Source organism: Mustela lutreola, chromosome 7 (genome assembly GCF_030435805.1).
Source record: "Mustela lutreola isolate mMusLut2 chromosome 7, mMusLut2.pri, whole genome shotgun sequence".
Taxonomy (NCBI): Eukaryota; Metazoa; Chordata; class Mammalia; order Carnivora; family Mustelidae; genus Mustela; species Mustela lutreola.
In genome coordinates, this window is record NC_081296.1 from 66,195,422 (window position 1) to 66,215,090 (window position 19,669).

The following is a 19,669-nucleotide window of genomic DNA, read 5'->3' on the forward strand; positions in this document are numbered from 1 at the left end:
AATATGTAGGAGATGGTATCATGTTTTTCCATCTAGCATCTTCTAGCACCTTGCTAATGTGGGAAATTTGTAGCTTTCAGAAGTTTTGCCTCCCTAAGACAGAACCCAGAAAATGCTCTTCACAACCCTCCTTTACAGTGAGCGCTCAGTCTGGTAACCACGGGTCTACAACCAAACCCTCACATTCAACACTGATTTAGATATGGGTAATTTGAGATATAACGCAAAACTCATTTTGCCAATAGAGGCAAAATGGCTTTGGAGAGTGCCATTCATTACAAGTGTAAATTCCCCAAACAGAAAGAAATCTTCTAGGGGCTCCTGGCTGGCTCAGCAGAAGCATGCAACTCTTGATCTCCAGGTTATGAGTTCGAGCCCCCTGCTGGGTGTAGAGATTACTTTAAAAAAATAAATTAAGGGGACGCCTGGGTGGCTCAGTTGGTTGGACGACTGCCTTCAGCTCAGGTCATGATCCCGGAGTCCCGGGATCGAGTCCCACATCGGGCTCCCAGCTCCACGGGGAGTCTGCTTCTCTCTCCGACCTTCTCCTCGCTCATGTTCTCTCTCACTGCCTCTCTCTCTAATTAAAATAAATAAATAAATAAATAAATTAGGGGCGCCTCGGTGGCTCAGTCAGTTAAGCATCTGTCTTCAGCTCATTCCAGGGTCCTGGGATCGAGTCCCACATTGGGCTCCCTCCTCAGCAGGGAGTCTGCTTGTTCCTCTCCCTCTGCCTTCCCCCATTTGTGCTCACTCTCTCTCTCTCTCATTCTCACTGTCTCAAGTAAATAATCTTTTTTAAAATAAATAAATATTTAAAAAAAAGAAACCTTTTAAAAATTCTTAGTATCCTAGAGAGATTCAAAAGACTACCCTGTTTTCACAATTAAACATGCCACTATAAAGAACCACCCAAGGGCAGGAGGTTCTGGGGAATTAAAACGTAATTACCACCCTAGTCACTCTCTTTTAGTTGCACAGTCATTTGTCAGAAATGGGAGGATGAGTTAGCACTCCAGAAAGAAAAAGACACACATAAGTGCCAACGACTATAGCAAATTTGAGGAATTTGAAGAAGTTTGGTATGGTTTAAGAATATAGTAGATGGGGTGCCTCGGTGGCTCAGTCAGTTGAGCTTCTGCCTTTGGCTTGGGTCACGGTGCCGGGGTCCTGCCTTGTTAAGAGACGAGATTTTAGAGGGTAATTATTGAAGTTGAGAAAAAAATACAGTCATTTTAATGTATTTTAAGAAATTGAGGATTAGCAGCACCAGATCAGATATAAAATACTGAACTGAATCCTCAAACTATGAGAGGAAAAGGAGATGAAGTTAAGAAAACTAAATAAATCTAGGGACGCCTGCCTGGGTGGTTCTGTCGGTTGAGTGTCTGTCTTTGGCTCGGGTCATGATCCCTGGTTTCTGGGACCGAGTCCCACATCCAACTCTCAGCTCAGCAAGGAGCCTGCTTCTCCCTCTCCCTCTGCCTCCTGCTACACCTGCTTGTGCTCTCTCTTTCTCTTTCTGTCAAATAAAAGAATAAAATCTTTAAAAAAAAAAAAGAAAGAAAGAAAGAAAACAAAATAAATCTAATCAATGAAATAACAAGATGGGGGGAAGTCTAAACACTGTCAGAAGTCATAATATAAATGAATAAATCAAATATCCTCATTAAAAGATTAAGAATAAGGAAATAATAACAAAAGATAAAGAAACAAAGACACAACAACAATAACAAAAATCCAGCTATAGGGTATTTGTAAATAATCTACCTAAAAATAAAAGTAAAGGATAGAAAAGAGTTAAAAATAAAGAGAGGGACAAGACACAAATACTAACCAAAATAATATGTAAAAGGCAATATTTAATAATAAAAATTCACTGTTAAATCCTTTCTGGGTACATAAGGAAGATCTACCATGCCATAGTATGGAACCCAGAGAACCAATGGCTAGCAGCTCGCCTAACATCTTAATAATGAAACCAGGAATGAGACGCAGGTCCCTTAAATCCTACTGTTTAAAAAAAAAAAAAAAAAAAAAAAAGTCTTATTATCTTAGCTTTTGTTAATAAAATTAATTACCACAAATTCTAAAGCTAAAATATTTCCAGATTCTGTGAGAGGTTAGCAGTTTGCTTTACCTACTTCTCGCCTCTGCTTCAGAGAACATACCAGCTGTTCTGAGGCCTCACTATCTATCCTCTGCCTGTCAGGGGATGGATCTCCCCAGGCAATCTCGCCAGCCCCAGACACAGCAACACTTTCCTACATTCCTAGACACAGCCCCTGCTGGGCCTGCAATTTCTCAGGAAAGAACATTTCTGAGGTTGTAGTCTGTGACATATGCAGATTTGTCTGTGATTTGGGGTGAGGGTGGTGGGGTAGCAACTTTGTTTGCCTGCACAGGACATTTTTAAATGAAATTAGTTGTCAACATCTAAATGTATTAAAAGTATTTCCCACAGAAAATCTGAATTTCTAGCTTCTCTTGATACGTTGGAGGATCCAGAGAGCCCTGGGCTGAGATTTCCAGCCTCAGCCACCAGCTGAGGAGGAATGAGGGCCTCAAAGGCTTGGCACGCCCTCCCCCGCTGGTCACAGGTACTGTTGTTCACGCACAGCTTGTGTCCCTACAGCAAAAACAGCAAAAACGACCCCCTGCACCTACTTATCTGAGGCCCGTCTAGTTGCAGAACCTGAGACAGGGATTCTTGCTAGAGTGACTTTCTGAGGGCACGCTCCCAGGAGAAGCCATGTGAGGTAAGCAGGTGAGGACAAGGGAAACACAACCAGGCAAGGATGTGGCCTCAGCTGACCCCTGGGGAAGCTCTGGAAGACAAACTGCTCCACAGACCCAAGCCTGTCTTGATTTGGGAGGGGATGGGAATGGAGAGGGGGAGCTACCCTAGACTGTTCAGCTCCCATTTAATGCAAGGCCAGATTCCAGGGAAGGAGGCAGCTATGTGGCCTTGACACAGGGTAGGGGGATGGAGGCACAGAAGATACCAGGTAAAAGGGATCTGGGCAGGATGCCAGCAGCCTTCACTCCATCATGCCTCTATTAAACATACAGAAATAAAACTAGGTGACAGGGCTAGGGGCTTCAAGATACCCAGGAGAATGCATTTCTTTGTAGAAGTAAAGGATACTGCTGGAAGTTTAGTAGGCAAACCAGAACAAATGCTAAGCCACTCCCCTGCTCGTGGGACTGGCCCACACCCTAAAAACCCCACATTTGAACCCTGGACTGCATGCTGTTCCCCTCTTTGGACGCTTCAGGGACCTGGATGCTCAAGGCGGAAGCAGGATGGTACTCTTTAGGGTTACTGAAGATGACACCAAAATACCCTGGAGCCAGCTTAGGGATAATAAGAAATGTCCAAAATAAAAAGACACAGAGAAACACATAGATATGTCATCAGTGACTAAGCCCTATTACATCTCAGAAAGAGGTTACTGTGATCACTAATGTGTAGTCACTCTCACAGTGACATCACATAATCCTCGGAGAGTTGATAACAAATAGGCCAAGAATAAATCTGAAAAATTCAATCAACATCATTTTGTAAAACAGGATTTTTTTAAATATTGTCCCATAATTTGAAAATGTATTCAGATTTGTGATAAGAAGTCAATAACATGATAAAAAAATAAAAATTAAGAAGTGTAGAGGTCTCCCATCCAAGTACTAAACTGGCCCAACCCTGTTTAGCTTCCAAGATCAGACAAGATTAGGCATTGTTTGCAAAGTGGCTGGAGCTGGAGAGTATTACATACACTAAGTGAAATAATTCAGAAAAAGACAAATACCATATGATCTCACTCATAGGTGGAATTTAAGAAACAAAACAAATGAACATAGGGATGGAAAAAAGTTAGAGGCAAGCCATAAAGCAGATTCTTAACAATAGAGAACAAACTGAGGGTTGAGGGAGGGATTGTGGTTTAAATAGGTGATGGGGATTAAGGAGGGCACGGGCTGCAGTGACCACAGGTGTTGGGTATTGTATGTAAGTGATGAATCACTAAGCCCTACACCTAAAACTAATATTACAGACTGTTAATTAACTGGAATTTAAATAAAAAGTTGAGGGACGCCTAAGTGGCTCAGTCAATTAAGCTGCTGCCTTCAGCTCAAGTCATGATCCCAGAGGCGTGGGATCAAGTCCCACATGAGGCTCCCTGCTCAGTGAGGATCCTGCCTCTCCCTCTTCCCTCTGCCTGCTGCTCCCTCTGCTTGTGCTCGCTCTCTGTCAAATAAATAAATTTCTTCCCAAAATAAATAATCAAAACTACAGAAAAAAAAAAAAAAAAAAGAAGATGAAGCATAGAGGTCATTGAACATTAGAGCTTACATACCTCAGGACAGGGCAGCCCCAAATCTCTGTCATCTAAGTCCTTCAAAAGTTCGATCAGCCTTTTCCTCTCTGTGTCCATCATAACCACTGGCTTCCCTGAATCCTTGGCCAACTACGGAATGTTTTAATAAAAAATAGTAATACTCAAGACAATTCATAGTTCAGGAAAATAAAAATGGGAACTGAGCCTTCTATAGCACAGATACACTTGGGCAAAATCTGTGAGATCAGGCATTTTTCATTTGCGAGGTAGTTTTCTTCGATGCCAAATTTTTGCTCCAAGCAAAGATACTCCTGCTCTAAGCAGGCCCTCGTGTTAGCCATTTTAGCAAACATTTTATTTAAAATATAAGATAAAACAAACATGGGCAGTTGGCAAACCTCTCTTTATATAGTATTTATCAAAGTAATAATATATTGAGATATTTGGAAAGAAGCTCTTGCCACTTCCTATGTGACATGTATCTACCAAATGAAATTGCTCTTTTTTTTAATGTGATTTTATTTGTAAGTATTTGAAGCTTTATCACATAACTTGCAAATTTGTGCTGATGATATATCTCAACTTTAATCCTTCTAATGAGTTGATAAGAGCACCATGACCAATCACACATATATGGTAATTCTACAGTTAGGTTTTCAAAAAGCTGTTTAAAAGACAATCCTGAATTATAACTTTGTCTGACTTAGTGAGGAATTCACAAGACAGGTTTGCTACCATGTCCTGTCACACTATCCTAAAAGTATCTTACATTATAAATCATCCATAAAATGTGAAAAGCGTTAAATATTCTTGATTTAATACTGTACATAAACCACATGAAAAATCCCTTTCATTAAGCAAAAGGCAACATTATAGATGCAGGGAATTTTAATTAAATTGGCAGAGTTAAGACCAAAAAGAGAAAATGGACAATGCCAGCTTGTCTTCAGCCCTTGCATTTACCAAGCTAATGAACATGACATGAAACACAGCTGAGTATTGCTGTTCTGTAAGATAGTAAAGGGATTTCATCAATATTTAAATAAATGTAACACTTATATAAATCAAAATAGAAAGCCCATCTCCCAAGATGGCATTTACCATCTCTGAGAAAAGTCGAACATTACCAATCGATTCCAATCATCTCTCTAGAAGGGGAAAACAGTGACAGCGCTTGCTGAACCAGAATTACTAAAGAAGTTAAAAAAGCTAATCAGATACATTTAACCACAAGCCAATCTTATTTCAATGAGGACTGTCCAAAAGGAATATTCCATCAGCCACGTCCATGATCTGAGTTCTGGTGTATGAGATCAATGGAAATACGGTACACACAGAAGTCATGAGACATTCTTGTTTTGTAATAAATAAGGTAGTGGTCAACTATAGTTTCTTGGAAGCTATCGAGTCTGCCCTTCCCTCCCCTGTCTTCCTAATGCAAGTGAAGATCAGTTTTGTCCCAGGGATGTGCTTCTTGGGATTCTCCAAATTCTCCATCGGTGTCTCTTCTCCCCAGGCGATGCCTTTGTTCTTGGTGGCATCCAGGTAAGAAAACCCAGGGGCCTGCCCTGTGTTTTGCCCAAACAGACTGTGGAGATCTGGCCCAGTCTTGTGCTTCCCTCCCTTCCCCACTGTAGGGCACTGGGCATACTTCCGAACAAAACTCTTCTTGTCCTTCTCAACATCACCCATTTCAAAACCGCTCTTCCATCGCACCCAAAACAAAGGTGCCTGCTTGCAAGCCAGACATCCTGCCCGCTCCTAAATGAACTTGCCTTTACATTTCCAAACCGTTGTATCAGGACTTTGAATAAAGAGTCAGCTATTATTGTTAAAAGGGGAAAAGGGAAATCCATAGTGGGGCTGGCTCTGAGAAAAAACACTACCACTCTTGGAAAATTAAGTAAATCAACATGGGCCAGTGCAAAGAGATCAAGCTGGAGAAAGTTTCCTTCAGATCAGAGGGACATGAAGAGAAAAAGCGGGAGTCCCAGAGGCCAATCCTGTCATTGGCACGTTGACCCATGAATCCAATCTGCCTGAAAATGACATGCCAGCTGTGGAAGGAACATCAGGTTTGAACTGTGAGGAATTATTTAACTCTCCCCTCTTGTGAATAACTTCACACTCACCTAGTAACTCATCTGGTAATGGCCTGGGTGGTTTGTCACAAGCCTTCTGTCCACTGCACCTACATTTCTTGCTGTACATTAATTGATCAGCATTCTAGTCTAATAGAGGAGCCCTTTTACCCTGCGTTAGTCTGCCTTGAGGACATACCAAGACAGGCTGTAGGGTATGTAAGACCAAGGCTGAGCCCTTAACGCAAGGAGCTAATCAAGGCAAGTGACAAGTGGGCTTCCTGGAGGCTCAGCTAACTGGAGAGGGAAAGGGGCAGACAACCTGTTGGCCTCTCCAGCTCTTCCAGGAGCATTTTCCTTGCAAATTTCTAAATACACCAACTATAAACTCAGTCTCCTTACTTTAAAAGGCCAATTTTACTAATATGCAATTTAAAATGTGGGAAACATTGTCTGAAGCTATTATCTAAACAAATGTGTTTCAAACTGCAAGAACCAGGTTCGTTTCCGGGTAGTGAAACAAATGTACCAAACAGCAGCTAGCATCTTTAAAGGGGGTAATATAAGGTAGAATGGAATAAAAAACAGCGAAGTGAAGTAATGGTCCATAGAACTTTTCTTCAGTTACATTCACTGTTTCAATTACATATACATGTATCATGATCAAAAAAGTATTTAAAGACCATGAACACAACTATTTTCATTTCATAACTCATTTAATCTTACATATTGATTTCTAAACTTCTAAGTACATACCTCAATGTTTCTTTTGATAAAATCCTGGCTGTGTTTACTCCTAAGCTCAGTCTTTTCTGTATTTGAGAAATGTTTCTTTTCTGCTTTGATCAATGACTCGTTTCCTCCCACATCAAAGGTAAAATCTAATATTTAAAAAGTTCAAAATTTTTCATGATTATAATTGTCCATTATGCTAAAATTTTAAATTAAAATTACATTAAGCATACATTAAATATATAAGAAATAAAGCAGGCATTGAAATATATAAGCATACATTAAAATATATAAGAAAAAAAAGCACATATAGAAAAACTTCTAAATTCCAAATCCAGAAACTTAATACATATGGAGATTTATTCTTATGGATAAAGAAGACATGATACACACACATATAGACACTAGAATATTACTCAACCATGAAAAAGAGAAAGATCTTGCCATTTGTGACAGCATGGGTAAACCCAAAGGGTATTATGCTAAGTGAAATGAGTCAGACTGAGGAAGATAATTACCATATGATTTCATGCATAGGTGGAATCTAAAAAGCAAAACAAATGGATAAATAAAGAAACAAACGGCAGAATCATACTTATAAATACAGAGAACAAAGTGATGGTTCCCAGAGGGGAGGAGAGTGGAAAGATGGGCAAAATGCATGAAGGGCAGTGACAGATCCAAGCTTCCAGTTAGGGAATGACTAAGTCACAGGGATGAAAGGCACAGCATAAGGAATATAGTCAATGGGATCATAATAGTGTCACATGGTGACAGGAGCTACACTTACAGTGAGCATAGATTACTGTATCAACTTGTTGAGTCACTACGTTGTAACCTGAAATTAGTGTAATATGTGTATCAACTATACTCTGATGAAGTTAATTAATACAATATATTTTATCTCATTCTTTATATGAAACAAAACTTTCCCTAAAGACTAGAGTCATTTCCTGATTCTATTAATATCCCATCATCCTCTCTGAACAGTAACTTTTTGTTCAAACCTGTCTTTTAAGCGAAGTCTGGACATAAGGGTCCTGGATGGTTTTTGTTTGTTTGTTTTTATATTTTATTTATTTATTTGACAGAGATCACAAGTAGGCAGAGAGGCAGGCAGAGAGAGAGGAGGAAGCAGGCTCCTTGCTGAGCAGAGAGCTGGATGCAGGGCTCAATCCCAGGATCCTGGGATCATGACCTGAGCCGAAGGCAGAGGCTTAACCCACGGAGCCACCCAGATGCCCCGGTTCTGGATGTTTGACATCCCATCTGTGCAGACCCTGAGAGCTCATCTCAGTCTGTCACTTTTTCTCGACCTTTGAAAAGAGGCCCGAGTCAACTTCTGGGTTGTTCAGACCCTGGGTGCTCAAAACAAGGGTAAGAAAAATACTGACGAACTTTTTTTTTTTTAATCAAAAGATTTATTTATTTATTTGATAGAGAGATCACAAGTAGACAGAGAGGCAGGCAGAGAGAGAGAGAAGCAGGCTCCCTGCTGAGCAAAGAGCCTGACATGGGACTTGATCCCAGGACCCCGAGATCATGACCCAAGCCGAAGGCAGCAGCCTAATCCACTGAGCCACCCAGGCGCCCCAAGATGAACTCTTATTTCCTACATTAAATAGCTTGTTTTCACTGTGGTCACATTTAAAGCATTTAAAACAAGGTCACGTGACTGCTTCTTTAAAGCTCTAAAAACTCCTAAATGACAAACGGAGTCCCCACCTTACAAAAGAGGATAAACTGCCACATTAAAGTCCAAAAGGAAAAACAACAGCCAGCAGCTCAATCCAGACAAGGTTTACTTAAAAGTTATCTTTGTTTTTTAAGAGGGGGTATAACAATAAGGATTAAGGGAGCTAGTCAGTTAGTATATTTACACCTCGTTGTCAAAGATTCCATTCAAATTTAATAATTAGAGAATATATTTTGATAACAATAGCTGGAAAGAACCAGCAAAAGGGTAAGATCTCTGGATGTAAATTCTTTTCAAACAAAAATAAATTTGGGCAAGAAAAAAGTTTCACTCAAATTTAAGTTACAAGTTTCTAGGCAAATCAATCTGTATTTTATCGTTGGGATTTTATTTCTTTAATAGGTCACATTTTTTAGTCAACTACCAATAGTTAAAGTATGAGTTTTGGTGAGTGGCCTCCTTAAATCTAAAATATGCAACATTTTCCCCATAATCCAAGTTGTGAATAGTCTTTTAAGCTGAAATACGAAGTCTATTCATTCAGTTTGTTTCATATACTCAAACAATACAACATTAAAATAACTCAAATTAAATGCATTCATGTCTACATTTAAAACAGTTTCTTAGGGGCACCTGGGTGGCTCTATGGTGGGTTATGCGTCTGCCTTCAGGTCAGGTCATGATCCCAGCGTTCTGGGATTCCTTCCCACGTTGCGCTCCCTGCTCCACAAGGAGTCTGCTTCTCTCTATGCCCCTTCCCCAAATCATTCTCCCAATTTCTCTCACTCTCGTGCTCTCTCCCTCTCAAATAGATATAAATAAATTAGTTAATTAATTAATTAATTAATTGTAGTAAAAAACATTGGATTGTCTGGTTAGAACCATCCAACTAGCAAGGTCCTCTCCTCTCCACCCTGGTGGTGACCAACAGTCGAAGCTGCCACATTCCTATATTAACACCAACTCTTGCTCAGTTGGATAAGTTGGTTGGACCAGTGGTAGGCACCTAACCCAACCTGGATCGGTTGTTGTCTTTTCCACAATTTTGAAAGTGAGTCTCCCTCTCATGACTAACCACAGAATATGTGCTTGGGAATCAAAAAAAAGCTGTCTACCCCCAGCATTATTTCTATTTTTTTTTTTTTTTTTTTTTTTTTTTTTGCTTAAGCTAGTTTTCTAGCTTAAGTTACTTGAAGCCAGCTTTTCTTTAACTCTTCATTATATAAAATCTAAATATCCAAAAATAGAATAGTATTATAAACCCTCAACAACTAACTTCAAAAATGATTAACTCGTGACCAATTTTGTTTCATCTAGAACCTTAACTTCCATTTACCTACCTCTGGATTAAATCACATCAGATGATTTCATCTGTGAATATTTCTGCATATAGCTAGTATTTTCTTGTGACAATATGCTAAAACACACAAATTAAAACATACCTTGATTGACTTTCTGTATACAGTTTTCATATTCTTCTGGAGGGAGCTGAGTGTGAAACACTGAGAAAAAGGTGTCTTCATGCTCATAGGGACCAGCATCTACCAATTTAAAAAATCACTTGTTTAATACACAAAATAAGTAAGTTGCCTACACGAACAGTTTAAAAGGAAGATCTAACATTCTCCACAATATTTCTCAATCCCCTCCACATACACATTTCTTAAATGTCACTTCCAGGTAGAAATGATAATCATCTTTATATACAGCCACTGAAACAAACAGCAGAAAATCAAGATAGTCAAAAAGCATTTCCCTAGGACTTCTATGCAAAGAGAATGTACAAGGGTATCTTAAAATATTACATTAACTCCAAAATTCCAACGTCCATAAAACAGAGAATAGGCACACTGAATAACCTTGTTTTTTTTTTCTTTTAGATCCCCAAATAAAGATTTCAGATATATGGTCATTAAGAAAAAAACATACATTTGAATGAGAAAATTAGGAGACTCTAAGCAGTTAGCTTTCTTTCTTTGGGATAGCTTTGGGATTTGTGCTCTTGGGCTAATACCCATAAAGAAATAAGAAAATTGTGTTTTTTTCAACTCTTCTTCTTTCAGTGTAATTGATTTTATTTTCTCCCATTAGCTAATGTAGATGCTGTATATCTGCAAGAAACTGCTAACATAAACAAGTATCCTTTCCTTCTAAGTCTCTAGGTCTTAACACAAGAGACTCTATCTCTGAAACAAACCTGGTTCAACCACCCTCTTAAAGATGACATAGGCAAAGGAAGTTGGCAGAAGATACATTCACCCCCACACACAAATATCACCCAATTCAAAACATACTATGTCTGAGGGTAAAAAGAAATGTATCAATTCCAGTTCCCTAATTTGGAATTCAAAACAATGAATTCAAAGCATCATTGGGACTGACATTACCATGTTAATCCTGTATAATCTTTGATTAGTTAATCTAGCAAATCAGTGTTGGAAGCCTTGGGTGGGAGAGGGGTAAACTACTTTTGTGTAAAAGACAGAAAGGTTTAAAGATCTTTTCAAGAGGTAATATATTTATTTTTGATCCTATAACTCTTTCTTATTGGCAATTTCGCTCACTTTTACATAGAAGCACCTAGAAAGACACAAGGATGTGAAAACTTACAATACTAAAAACTGTTACAGCAAAGTGATATTTGGAGATAATTTTCACCTAAGGGTTTTTCCTAGGCTAAACTTCCTCCTGTGATCCTGTGGCTATTCACCAGTGGTGTCAATGGTATTCTGTACACTCCAAACCTCAGATGGAAGATGGGCACAGCTTAGAGCAAAAGGCCTCACAGCTCAGCTTTGAGCTTAAGGACAACAGTTTTGAAAGTCAGTTATTCAACTGCAGGAGCGTAACTCCTCAAGAGAAAAGAAAACACATTTTCTGAATTTCCAAAGTCCTCCTTTAGAAAACTCTTCCTTACAGTAAAACAAAAACAAAATGGATTACTATAGAAGTAGTAATGGAATTAGAAAATAGTCAGTGGGTAACCATCATCATAATAATTGATTCATGTAAGAATCATCCATGGATGGTAAAAGTAGTGGGTAAAAATTTGAAGAATGATACAATAGCTTCATGGTACCTCCCCACAAGATGACTTACTCAGTACAAAGGGAAAGCTAGTACCTTTAAGTGGAGAAACCTGACAGACACCACCTTAACCAAGTGATCAAGGTTCACCTCACCAGTTATGAGACAATTGACCTCACGCACTTTCTGATAGGATCCACTGAGGACACAGTGGGATTCCTGCCAAAAATGCATAACCTGAACCTAATCTTATGGAAATAGAAACAAACCAGACTGGAGAATGGTCTACAAAACATCAAGCTATACTCTTCAAAAATGCCAGTGTCATAAAATACAAGAATGACTAAAGAGGGGCGCCTGGGTGGCTCAGTGGTTAAGCCGCTGCCTTCGGCTCAGGTCATGATCTCAGGGTCCTGGGATCGAGTCCCGCATCGGGCTCTCTGCTCAGCAGGGAGCCTGCTTCCTCCTCTCTCTCTCTGCCTGCCTCTCTGCCTACTTGTGATTTCTCTCTGTCAAATAAATAAATAAAATCTTTAAAAAAAAAAAAAAAGAATGACTAAAGAGACATGACAATGCAGTGTAATACAGGACCAGTTTTCTTTTGATCTATCAATTTTCTCTTGATAGAAAGGATTTTAGCAGGACAATTGACCAAATATGAAGAAAACCGTAGACTGGATAATAGTAGTGAATCAATGCTGACTTCCTGACAAGTGCGTGTGGGTCTCACAGGCAAGTGTTCTTGTGTGAAGAGGGAGATAGAGGGGACACACATGTAGAGAGACAGAGGCAAATGTGGCAACATGTTAGCACTTAGAGAATCTGGATAAAGGGCTTTTGAAAATTCTTTGTGCTTTTCTTGAAACTTTATCTGAAATTATATCAAAATTAAATGTAATAGGAAATTTTTAAAAATTCCTCTCCTCACTACAAATATTTATGTGGGGACCAAAAAAAATCTCTCTTCAGAGATCAAGAGTCAGAGTTTGAAGGACTGAGCACACTTTAAGATTTTATTTATTTATCTGACAGACAGAGATTACAAATAGCCAGAGAGGCAGGCAGAGAGAGAGAGGAGGCAGAAGGCTCCCCACTGAGCAGAAGCCTGATTCAGGGCTTGATCCCAAGACCCTGGGATCATAACCTGAGCCAAAGGCAGAGGCTTTAACCCACTGAGCCACCCAGGTGCCCTCTGAGCACACTTTAAGTAAAAGTCTTAAAGGAAAAACATTGGGATGGGATTTAAGTTGTTTCCTGCCAACTAAGGAAGAAACTAAAACCCATCCCAGACAGTGAAGAAGGATCTAGAACAGCATCAGAGGAAATGAGGTTAGAGTAGACATGAGCGACCCAAGTGGGAGGCTGCTCCCTAATACAGATTCCCTTGAAAGTAGATGACATCCCAAAATCGGATTGAAACCCCCAAAGAAAATGAGGAAATCCAGAGAATAGTGGGCTCTGCCTCACTAAATACCTGGAACTCTGAAAGTAGACTCCACATACAGTGCTCCACACTTACATGTAATAGCTGCAAGGCAGCAATGGCAATGAGCCATGTTTAGAGGGAGACAGGGCCTGAAATTCACCCTCTGCATGCTCTCTCTCTCTCTCTCTCTACCTCCCTCTCTCTCTTACACACATACACACACACACACACACACCCCCCACAGTTCTTCATGGCTGGCCTACAGCATCGAGATCTAGAAATTCTTAACCCTATGAACTACATGAAGCCCTCCCCCACGACACATCATGATGCCAACCAAAAATGCACATACCCAAATGTCCCCGAGAATTGAGAACCATTCTACTAGACTCTAATTTCAATAAATTCAAAATATCAAAGCATATTATTTCTATATTAGCTTTTAAAATATAGGGCTTATAAAAAATTCTGGAGAACAAGGTAAAGTCACCCTAATTTTCCAATTAACTATTAGATCAATAAGAAAATAAGAAGAAAAAAAAAAAGAAAACAACACAATAACAATATATAAAGAACAGTGATAACACCACATACGAAAGAATGCACTTTAGAGATAAAGCTATATTTGGAAATAAATTTATAACACTGCTGCTTTTATCATATTGTTATAGACCAAACTGTATCCCCCCAAAATGTATATTTTGAAGCCCTAACCTTCAGTGTGCCTGTATTTGAAGACAGGGCCTTTAAGGAGATAATCAAAGCTAAATAAGGTCGCTGTGTGGGGCCCTGATCTAATAGAAATGTGACCTTATAAGAAAAGGGAAAGACACCAGAGATATCTTTATCCCTTTCCCCACTTCCCTTGGCACAGAGAAAAGGTCGTGAGGACACAGGGAGAAGGTGGACATCCGCAAGCCTGTTTCTGAAGCTTTTTCAGATTGGGTTTTTTCACTAAAACTCTGCTTTAAAAAAGTTAACTTAAAAAAAAACTTTTAGATAGAAAAGAGAGAAGGAAAACAGGAATGAAATCAGAAATAATAAATGTGGCATAATAAACAATAAAGAGAATTCTTCTTTTAAAATACTCTATGAAATTTTATTAGTAAAATGTTCAATCTTGGTGAAATGGATGCTTTGAAATCTCACTGACATGGATGTATTGCCAGAATTGACTCAGAAAACTAGAAAACTGAAATATAATAGTAAATATAAAAGAAGTTGAGAAAAGAGTCAGAGAATTGCCTCCAAGAAATTATTTGAACCAGATGGTTTTTCTAGTGAAATCTTTCAAGTTTTTAGGGAACAGATAATCCCCACATTATATAAACAATTTCAAAGCATAGAAATAAATGAACAGACAGCCCCAATCATTTTATAAAGTTAACATAGCCTAACAAAGCATATACACACACCCTCCCAACCCAACCTCTACCGTCAACATCAGAACACATATGCATGTGGGCGCGCACATGCATACACACACACACACACACACACACACACACACAGCAAATCTCACTTATGAATATAGACTCAAAAATTCTGAATAAATTCAGCTATTCAAATCTGGTACTATATTAAAAGAATAATCCTTTATAACCAAGAAATACTAACCAAAAATAAAACTCATATAGTATTTAAATGTATTGATTTTAGGGGCTCCTGGGTGGTTCAGTTGGTTAAGCATCTGCCTTCAGCTCAGGTCATGGTCCCAGGGTCCTGGGATCAAGCCTGGCATCAGGCTCCCTGCTCAGTGGTCAGCCTGTTTCTCTCTCTACCTCTGCTACTCCCTGCCCTGACTCACTCTCTTTCGCTTGCACTCTCTCTCTCTCTCTCTCTCTCTCTAAGTAAATAAATTAAATCTTTAAAAAAATAAACAAATATATTGATTTTAAAACATTAAATAAGTTTGTCAAGATAGAAAAAAACTTGATGATAGTTTAAATATTAGATAACGAAACATATTTATAAATTTCAACACTAAGTCTTTATAAAATCTTATTTGTATGTTTGGCTGGTTTGATGATTCTTTCTGTTTTAGGACAAGATTGAATCATAGTAAGCTGAAGGGAAGGAGACAGGACCGACAGACGCTCTAGGTGAGTGTCACAGAATGATGGATGGATCAGGAACCAGGGGCAGAGTGAAAGGGATGGGATGCTGTTGACCTTGGCCTTGAAGAACAGCATCTTTCTTCAATCTATGGTAAGAAAGACAGGGGATGAAGGAGAACAGAGTGCAGTTTAGAGACAGAAGGAAAAAATGCGGAAGGGAGTCCCACCTGAGTGGTTGTCTTCTCTGGACAGTAAGCAGGCCAGAGTGAAGGACTTGCCAAAAACAGGTGGTTAAAAACACAGTAAGCATTTGGAATAACCACTTTGGAGAATACAAAACACATTGCTAGGCAACAAGTGAAGGCAGAAACAATGGCAAGAGACTAAGACTGTAACAGAGGTTAAAATAAAAAAATCCAGGGGCACCTGAGTGGCTCAGTGGGTTAAGCCTCTGCCTTCAGCTCAGGTCATGATCTCAGGGTCCTGGGATCAAGCCCCGTGTTGGGCTTTCTGCTCAGAAGTGAGCCTGCTTCCCCTTCTCTCTGCCTGCTTGTGATCTCTCTCTCTCTCTCTTTCTGTCAAATAAATAAATAAAATCTTAAAAAAAACAAAAGTGGCTTTAATTTATAAAAAAAAAATAAAAATAAAAATAAAAAAATCCTTCCAATTTACCCCAACTCCCTTCTCCTCTCTAAGACCCCTTGTCCTCCATGATATTTGTTATGCTCCACAAATAAGTGAAACCATATGATAATTGACTCTCTCTGCTTGACTTATTTCACTCAGCATAATCTCTTCCAGTCCGGTCCATGTTGCTACAAAAGTTGGGTATTCGTCCTTTCTGATGGAGGCATAATACTCCATAGTGTATATGGACCACATCTTCCTTCTCCATTCGTCCGTTGAAGGGCATCTTGATTCTTTCCACAGTTTGGCAACCATGGCCATTGCTGCTATAAACATTGAGGTACAGATGGCCCTTCTTTTCACGACATCTGTATCTTTGGGGTAAATACCCAGGAGTGCAATGGCAGGGTCATAGGGAAGTTCTATTTTTAATTTCTTGAGGAATCTCCACACTGTTCTCCAAAGAGGCTGCAGCAACTTGCATTCCCACCAACAGTGGAAGAGGGTTCCCCTTTCTCCACATCCCCTCCAACACATGTTGTTTCCTGTTTTGTTAATTTGGGCCATTCTAACTGGTGTAAGGTGATACCTCAATGTGGTTTTAATTTGAATCTCCCTGAGGGCTAGTGATGATGAACATTTTTTCATGTGTCTGATAGCCATTTGTATGTCTTGATTGGAGAAGTGTCTGTGAATCATGAGAGACTATGGACTCTGAAAAACAACTGAGGGGTTTGAAGTGGCGGGGGGGTGGGAGGTTGGGGTACCAGGTGGTGGGTATTATAGAGGGCACAGATTGCATGGAGCACTGGGTGTGGTAAAAAAAAATAATGAATACTGTTTTTCTGAAAATAAATAATTTAATTTTTAAAAAAATAAAAAAATCCTTAACCATTCCGATTACCACAATTGACTTTCTCCCTCAGTCCTCTGCAAATCGGAGCTGAAAGAAACTACCAAGTTTTCTTGGAATATTCAAGCTTAACTTCCATGAGCAGAAGTGGCATATACCTGAATTTCACAGAACAGCACTTCAGCGAGGTATTTTCAGATCATTAGAGGCTGCTGTGTTGTGCTTACATGCATTTATAAATTTAGAGCTGGAATCACAGAAGCCAATGTAACAAAGGAAAAAGGAATAAATTCCATCAAAAACACTGATGTTGAACAATAATTCTATCATTAGATATCTTTGCCCCAGAGAGCACAGAATTCTCTCTATCTGTCAGAGAAATGCTAAAAACTAAAGGGAAACTCCTGGTCTGGCAAGGAATTTTGATTTTCACAAGATTTCTCTATAAAAACTTAAAAGAGGTCCCTGAAAATGGGGTGGAAAGACTTTTTTAATCTCTCTACCAAGTGCAATATTACCTACTTCAGCATCTCAATAGTTAAAGTTGAGGTTATTAAACTCTGGATTACCAAGTCAAAATATGGTAAAAGATAAAGTCAATTTAACATGGTTTTTTTCTTTTTCTTGGTGTCAAGGCCCCACTTGAATTTATATTTATCAATAAAATTGGATACATAACTCAACAACCCAGATCTTTTCATTTGTTTTGCTGTTGGTTCTTTGTGATGTCAGATGGGGCTAAGATGTATTTCGTGCCTGAAGATCTGGTTGGAAGTTGCCATTTTACCACCAGCCCAAAGTCCCTCAAATTACTCATAAATAAAAGGTTAAGCAAATGACTGGGGAAGATAAGGAAGAATATTCATCCTAAGAATTTCTCTCTCTTCTTTTAAAAGGAAAAGAGGCGGAAGGGAGATTTGGGTATGTTTATAGATATGCATTTAAAGTTCAAGTCTTTAAAAAATTTTTTTTAATTAAAAAAAAAATGAAGTTCAAGTCTAATAAGTCTGGCTCTAAATTCAGAGACTCTACCTTTTAATGTGCGTATTTTAACTAGATGCTGCCACCTACTGGATTATCTATAAGAGCTTTGTGCTTTGCCAGTAATAAAGAAAAAATAAGGGACGGGACACGGTAAAAAATTTCTGTTTCCATAAGCCTTATAGAAACATTTTACTTTAACATTTACAGCTAAACAAAATAATTGTTTTAATTTCATTATTTTAATTTAGGAAGGTAGCCAAAGTTCAGTGAATAACATGGGAAAGAAATTAGTCTCAGAATGGAAGAATGTAAGTACTTTTATTTTATAATACGCAACTATGTTGTAATAGGAGGAATTAGAGACTAAAATCACCGCTATGTGGTCAGACTGGACTCTTACATTTCTACTCATTTATACATACAGTGAAAATCCTCTGCTAATAATACCTTTCTTAGACTGAAGATTCCAAAAGTTTCCTCTTTGGGAATGAAGTAATAACTATGTTATGTAAAATGTAAAGAAAAAAATGTGTAATTAGCCTAATAATGTAGTCCAAAGTAAATATCTCCTTTGGTTTTTAAGATGTTTAAAAATCAGATACATGTCACTGTTAAAAATATGCCTATAGGAAAAAATATATATATATGCCTATGATTTTAAAAACCAGTAGGAAATTTCACTAAGGAATTTGTCTTTTCTAAAAGACCAGTCATTAAAAAAAATAATAATAATAATAATAATAAATAACACCATCCCTCCCCTTGGGCACACCAGTCTGGCATGAGCTACAGAGAGCAGCAAGAGTGAAAATCAATAGATATCCAGTTCACCTAACAGTGTCTCTAACTCCCAGTCCTTTTTCATTGACCCTACTTCTTTTTTTTTTTTTTTTTAAGATTTTATTTATTTATTTGACAGAGAGAAATCACAAGTAGATGGAGAGGCAGGCAGAGAGAGAGAGAGAGAGAGGGAAGCAGGCTCCCTGCTGAGCAGAGAGCCCGATGCGGGACTCGATCCCAGGACCCTGAGATCATGACCTGAGCCGAAGGCAGTGGCTTAACGCACTGAGCCACCCAGGCGCCCTCATTGACCCTACTTCTGCATCTTGTCTGCTCTGAGCACAATAAATACTGCCAATACATAATAACTGACTAAGAATTCAAAATCTAAACATTGAAACTCTAACACGATAATGTTTAAACTAGTGATTCTCCCTGAACATAGGTTTCCAGTCCCTGGTAACTCCAGCTTTCAGCTCACGAAGCCCAGCTAATTTCCATGTTAGAATATTGGTACTAATCTAACATTACTGCAAATGTCTGCAAGGCCTATAGTAGTCACGTGACTCCAAAGCTACAACGAGGAGCTCTACCGGTTTAAGCCAAATACACACGGCATGAGCTTTAAAGGTGAAGTGTATTTGATGGTTCTGGTCTGATGGTGAAGACAAGACAAATGAAAACAAAAGTCTTGCCCGGCAAGGCCGAAAAGTTCATTCGGTAGTGAACTCTGTGCCAGAAAAGGTTAATGTCAAAATAACATGGAGGACATGTGGAGAGGGAGAGGAGAAGGGAGTTGGGGAAAATGGGGGGAAATCGGAGGAAGAGACGAACCATGAGAGACTGTAGACTCTGAGGAGTTAACTGAGGTTTTGGAGTGGAAGGGAGTGGGAGGTTGGGTGAGCCTGGTGGTGGGTATTAAGGAGGGCACGTACTGCATGGAGTGTGGGTGTGGTGCATAAAGAATGAATTCTGAAACACTGAAAAGAAATTTAAAAAATAAATAAAAAATTTAAAAAATAATTTAAAAACTTTTTTAAAAAGCTACATGGATCCCGTTTCACAG

General features: G+C 38.9%; 1 protein-coding gene across 1 annotated transcript in view; it reads right to left on the reverse strand.

Annotated features, from left to right (window-relative positions):
* Window positions 1-19,669, reverse strand: part of LOC131837167 (fibrous sheath-interacting protein 1-like) — a 69,169-nt gene that overhangs the window by 16,826 nt on the left and 32,674 nt on the right. Inside the window, exons 7-9 of the mRNA XM_059183408.1 lie at window positions 10,292-10,390; window positions 7,178-7,302; window positions 4,359-4,469 (exon numbers count right to left, since the gene is read on the reverse strand). Of these exons, the coding sequence (XP_059039391.1) occupies window positions 4,359-4,469; window positions 7,178-7,302; window positions 10,292-10,390 (335 nt within the window). The remainder of the gene's footprint in view (window positions 1-4,358; window positions 4,470-7,177; window positions 7,303-10,291; window positions 10,391-19,669) is intronic.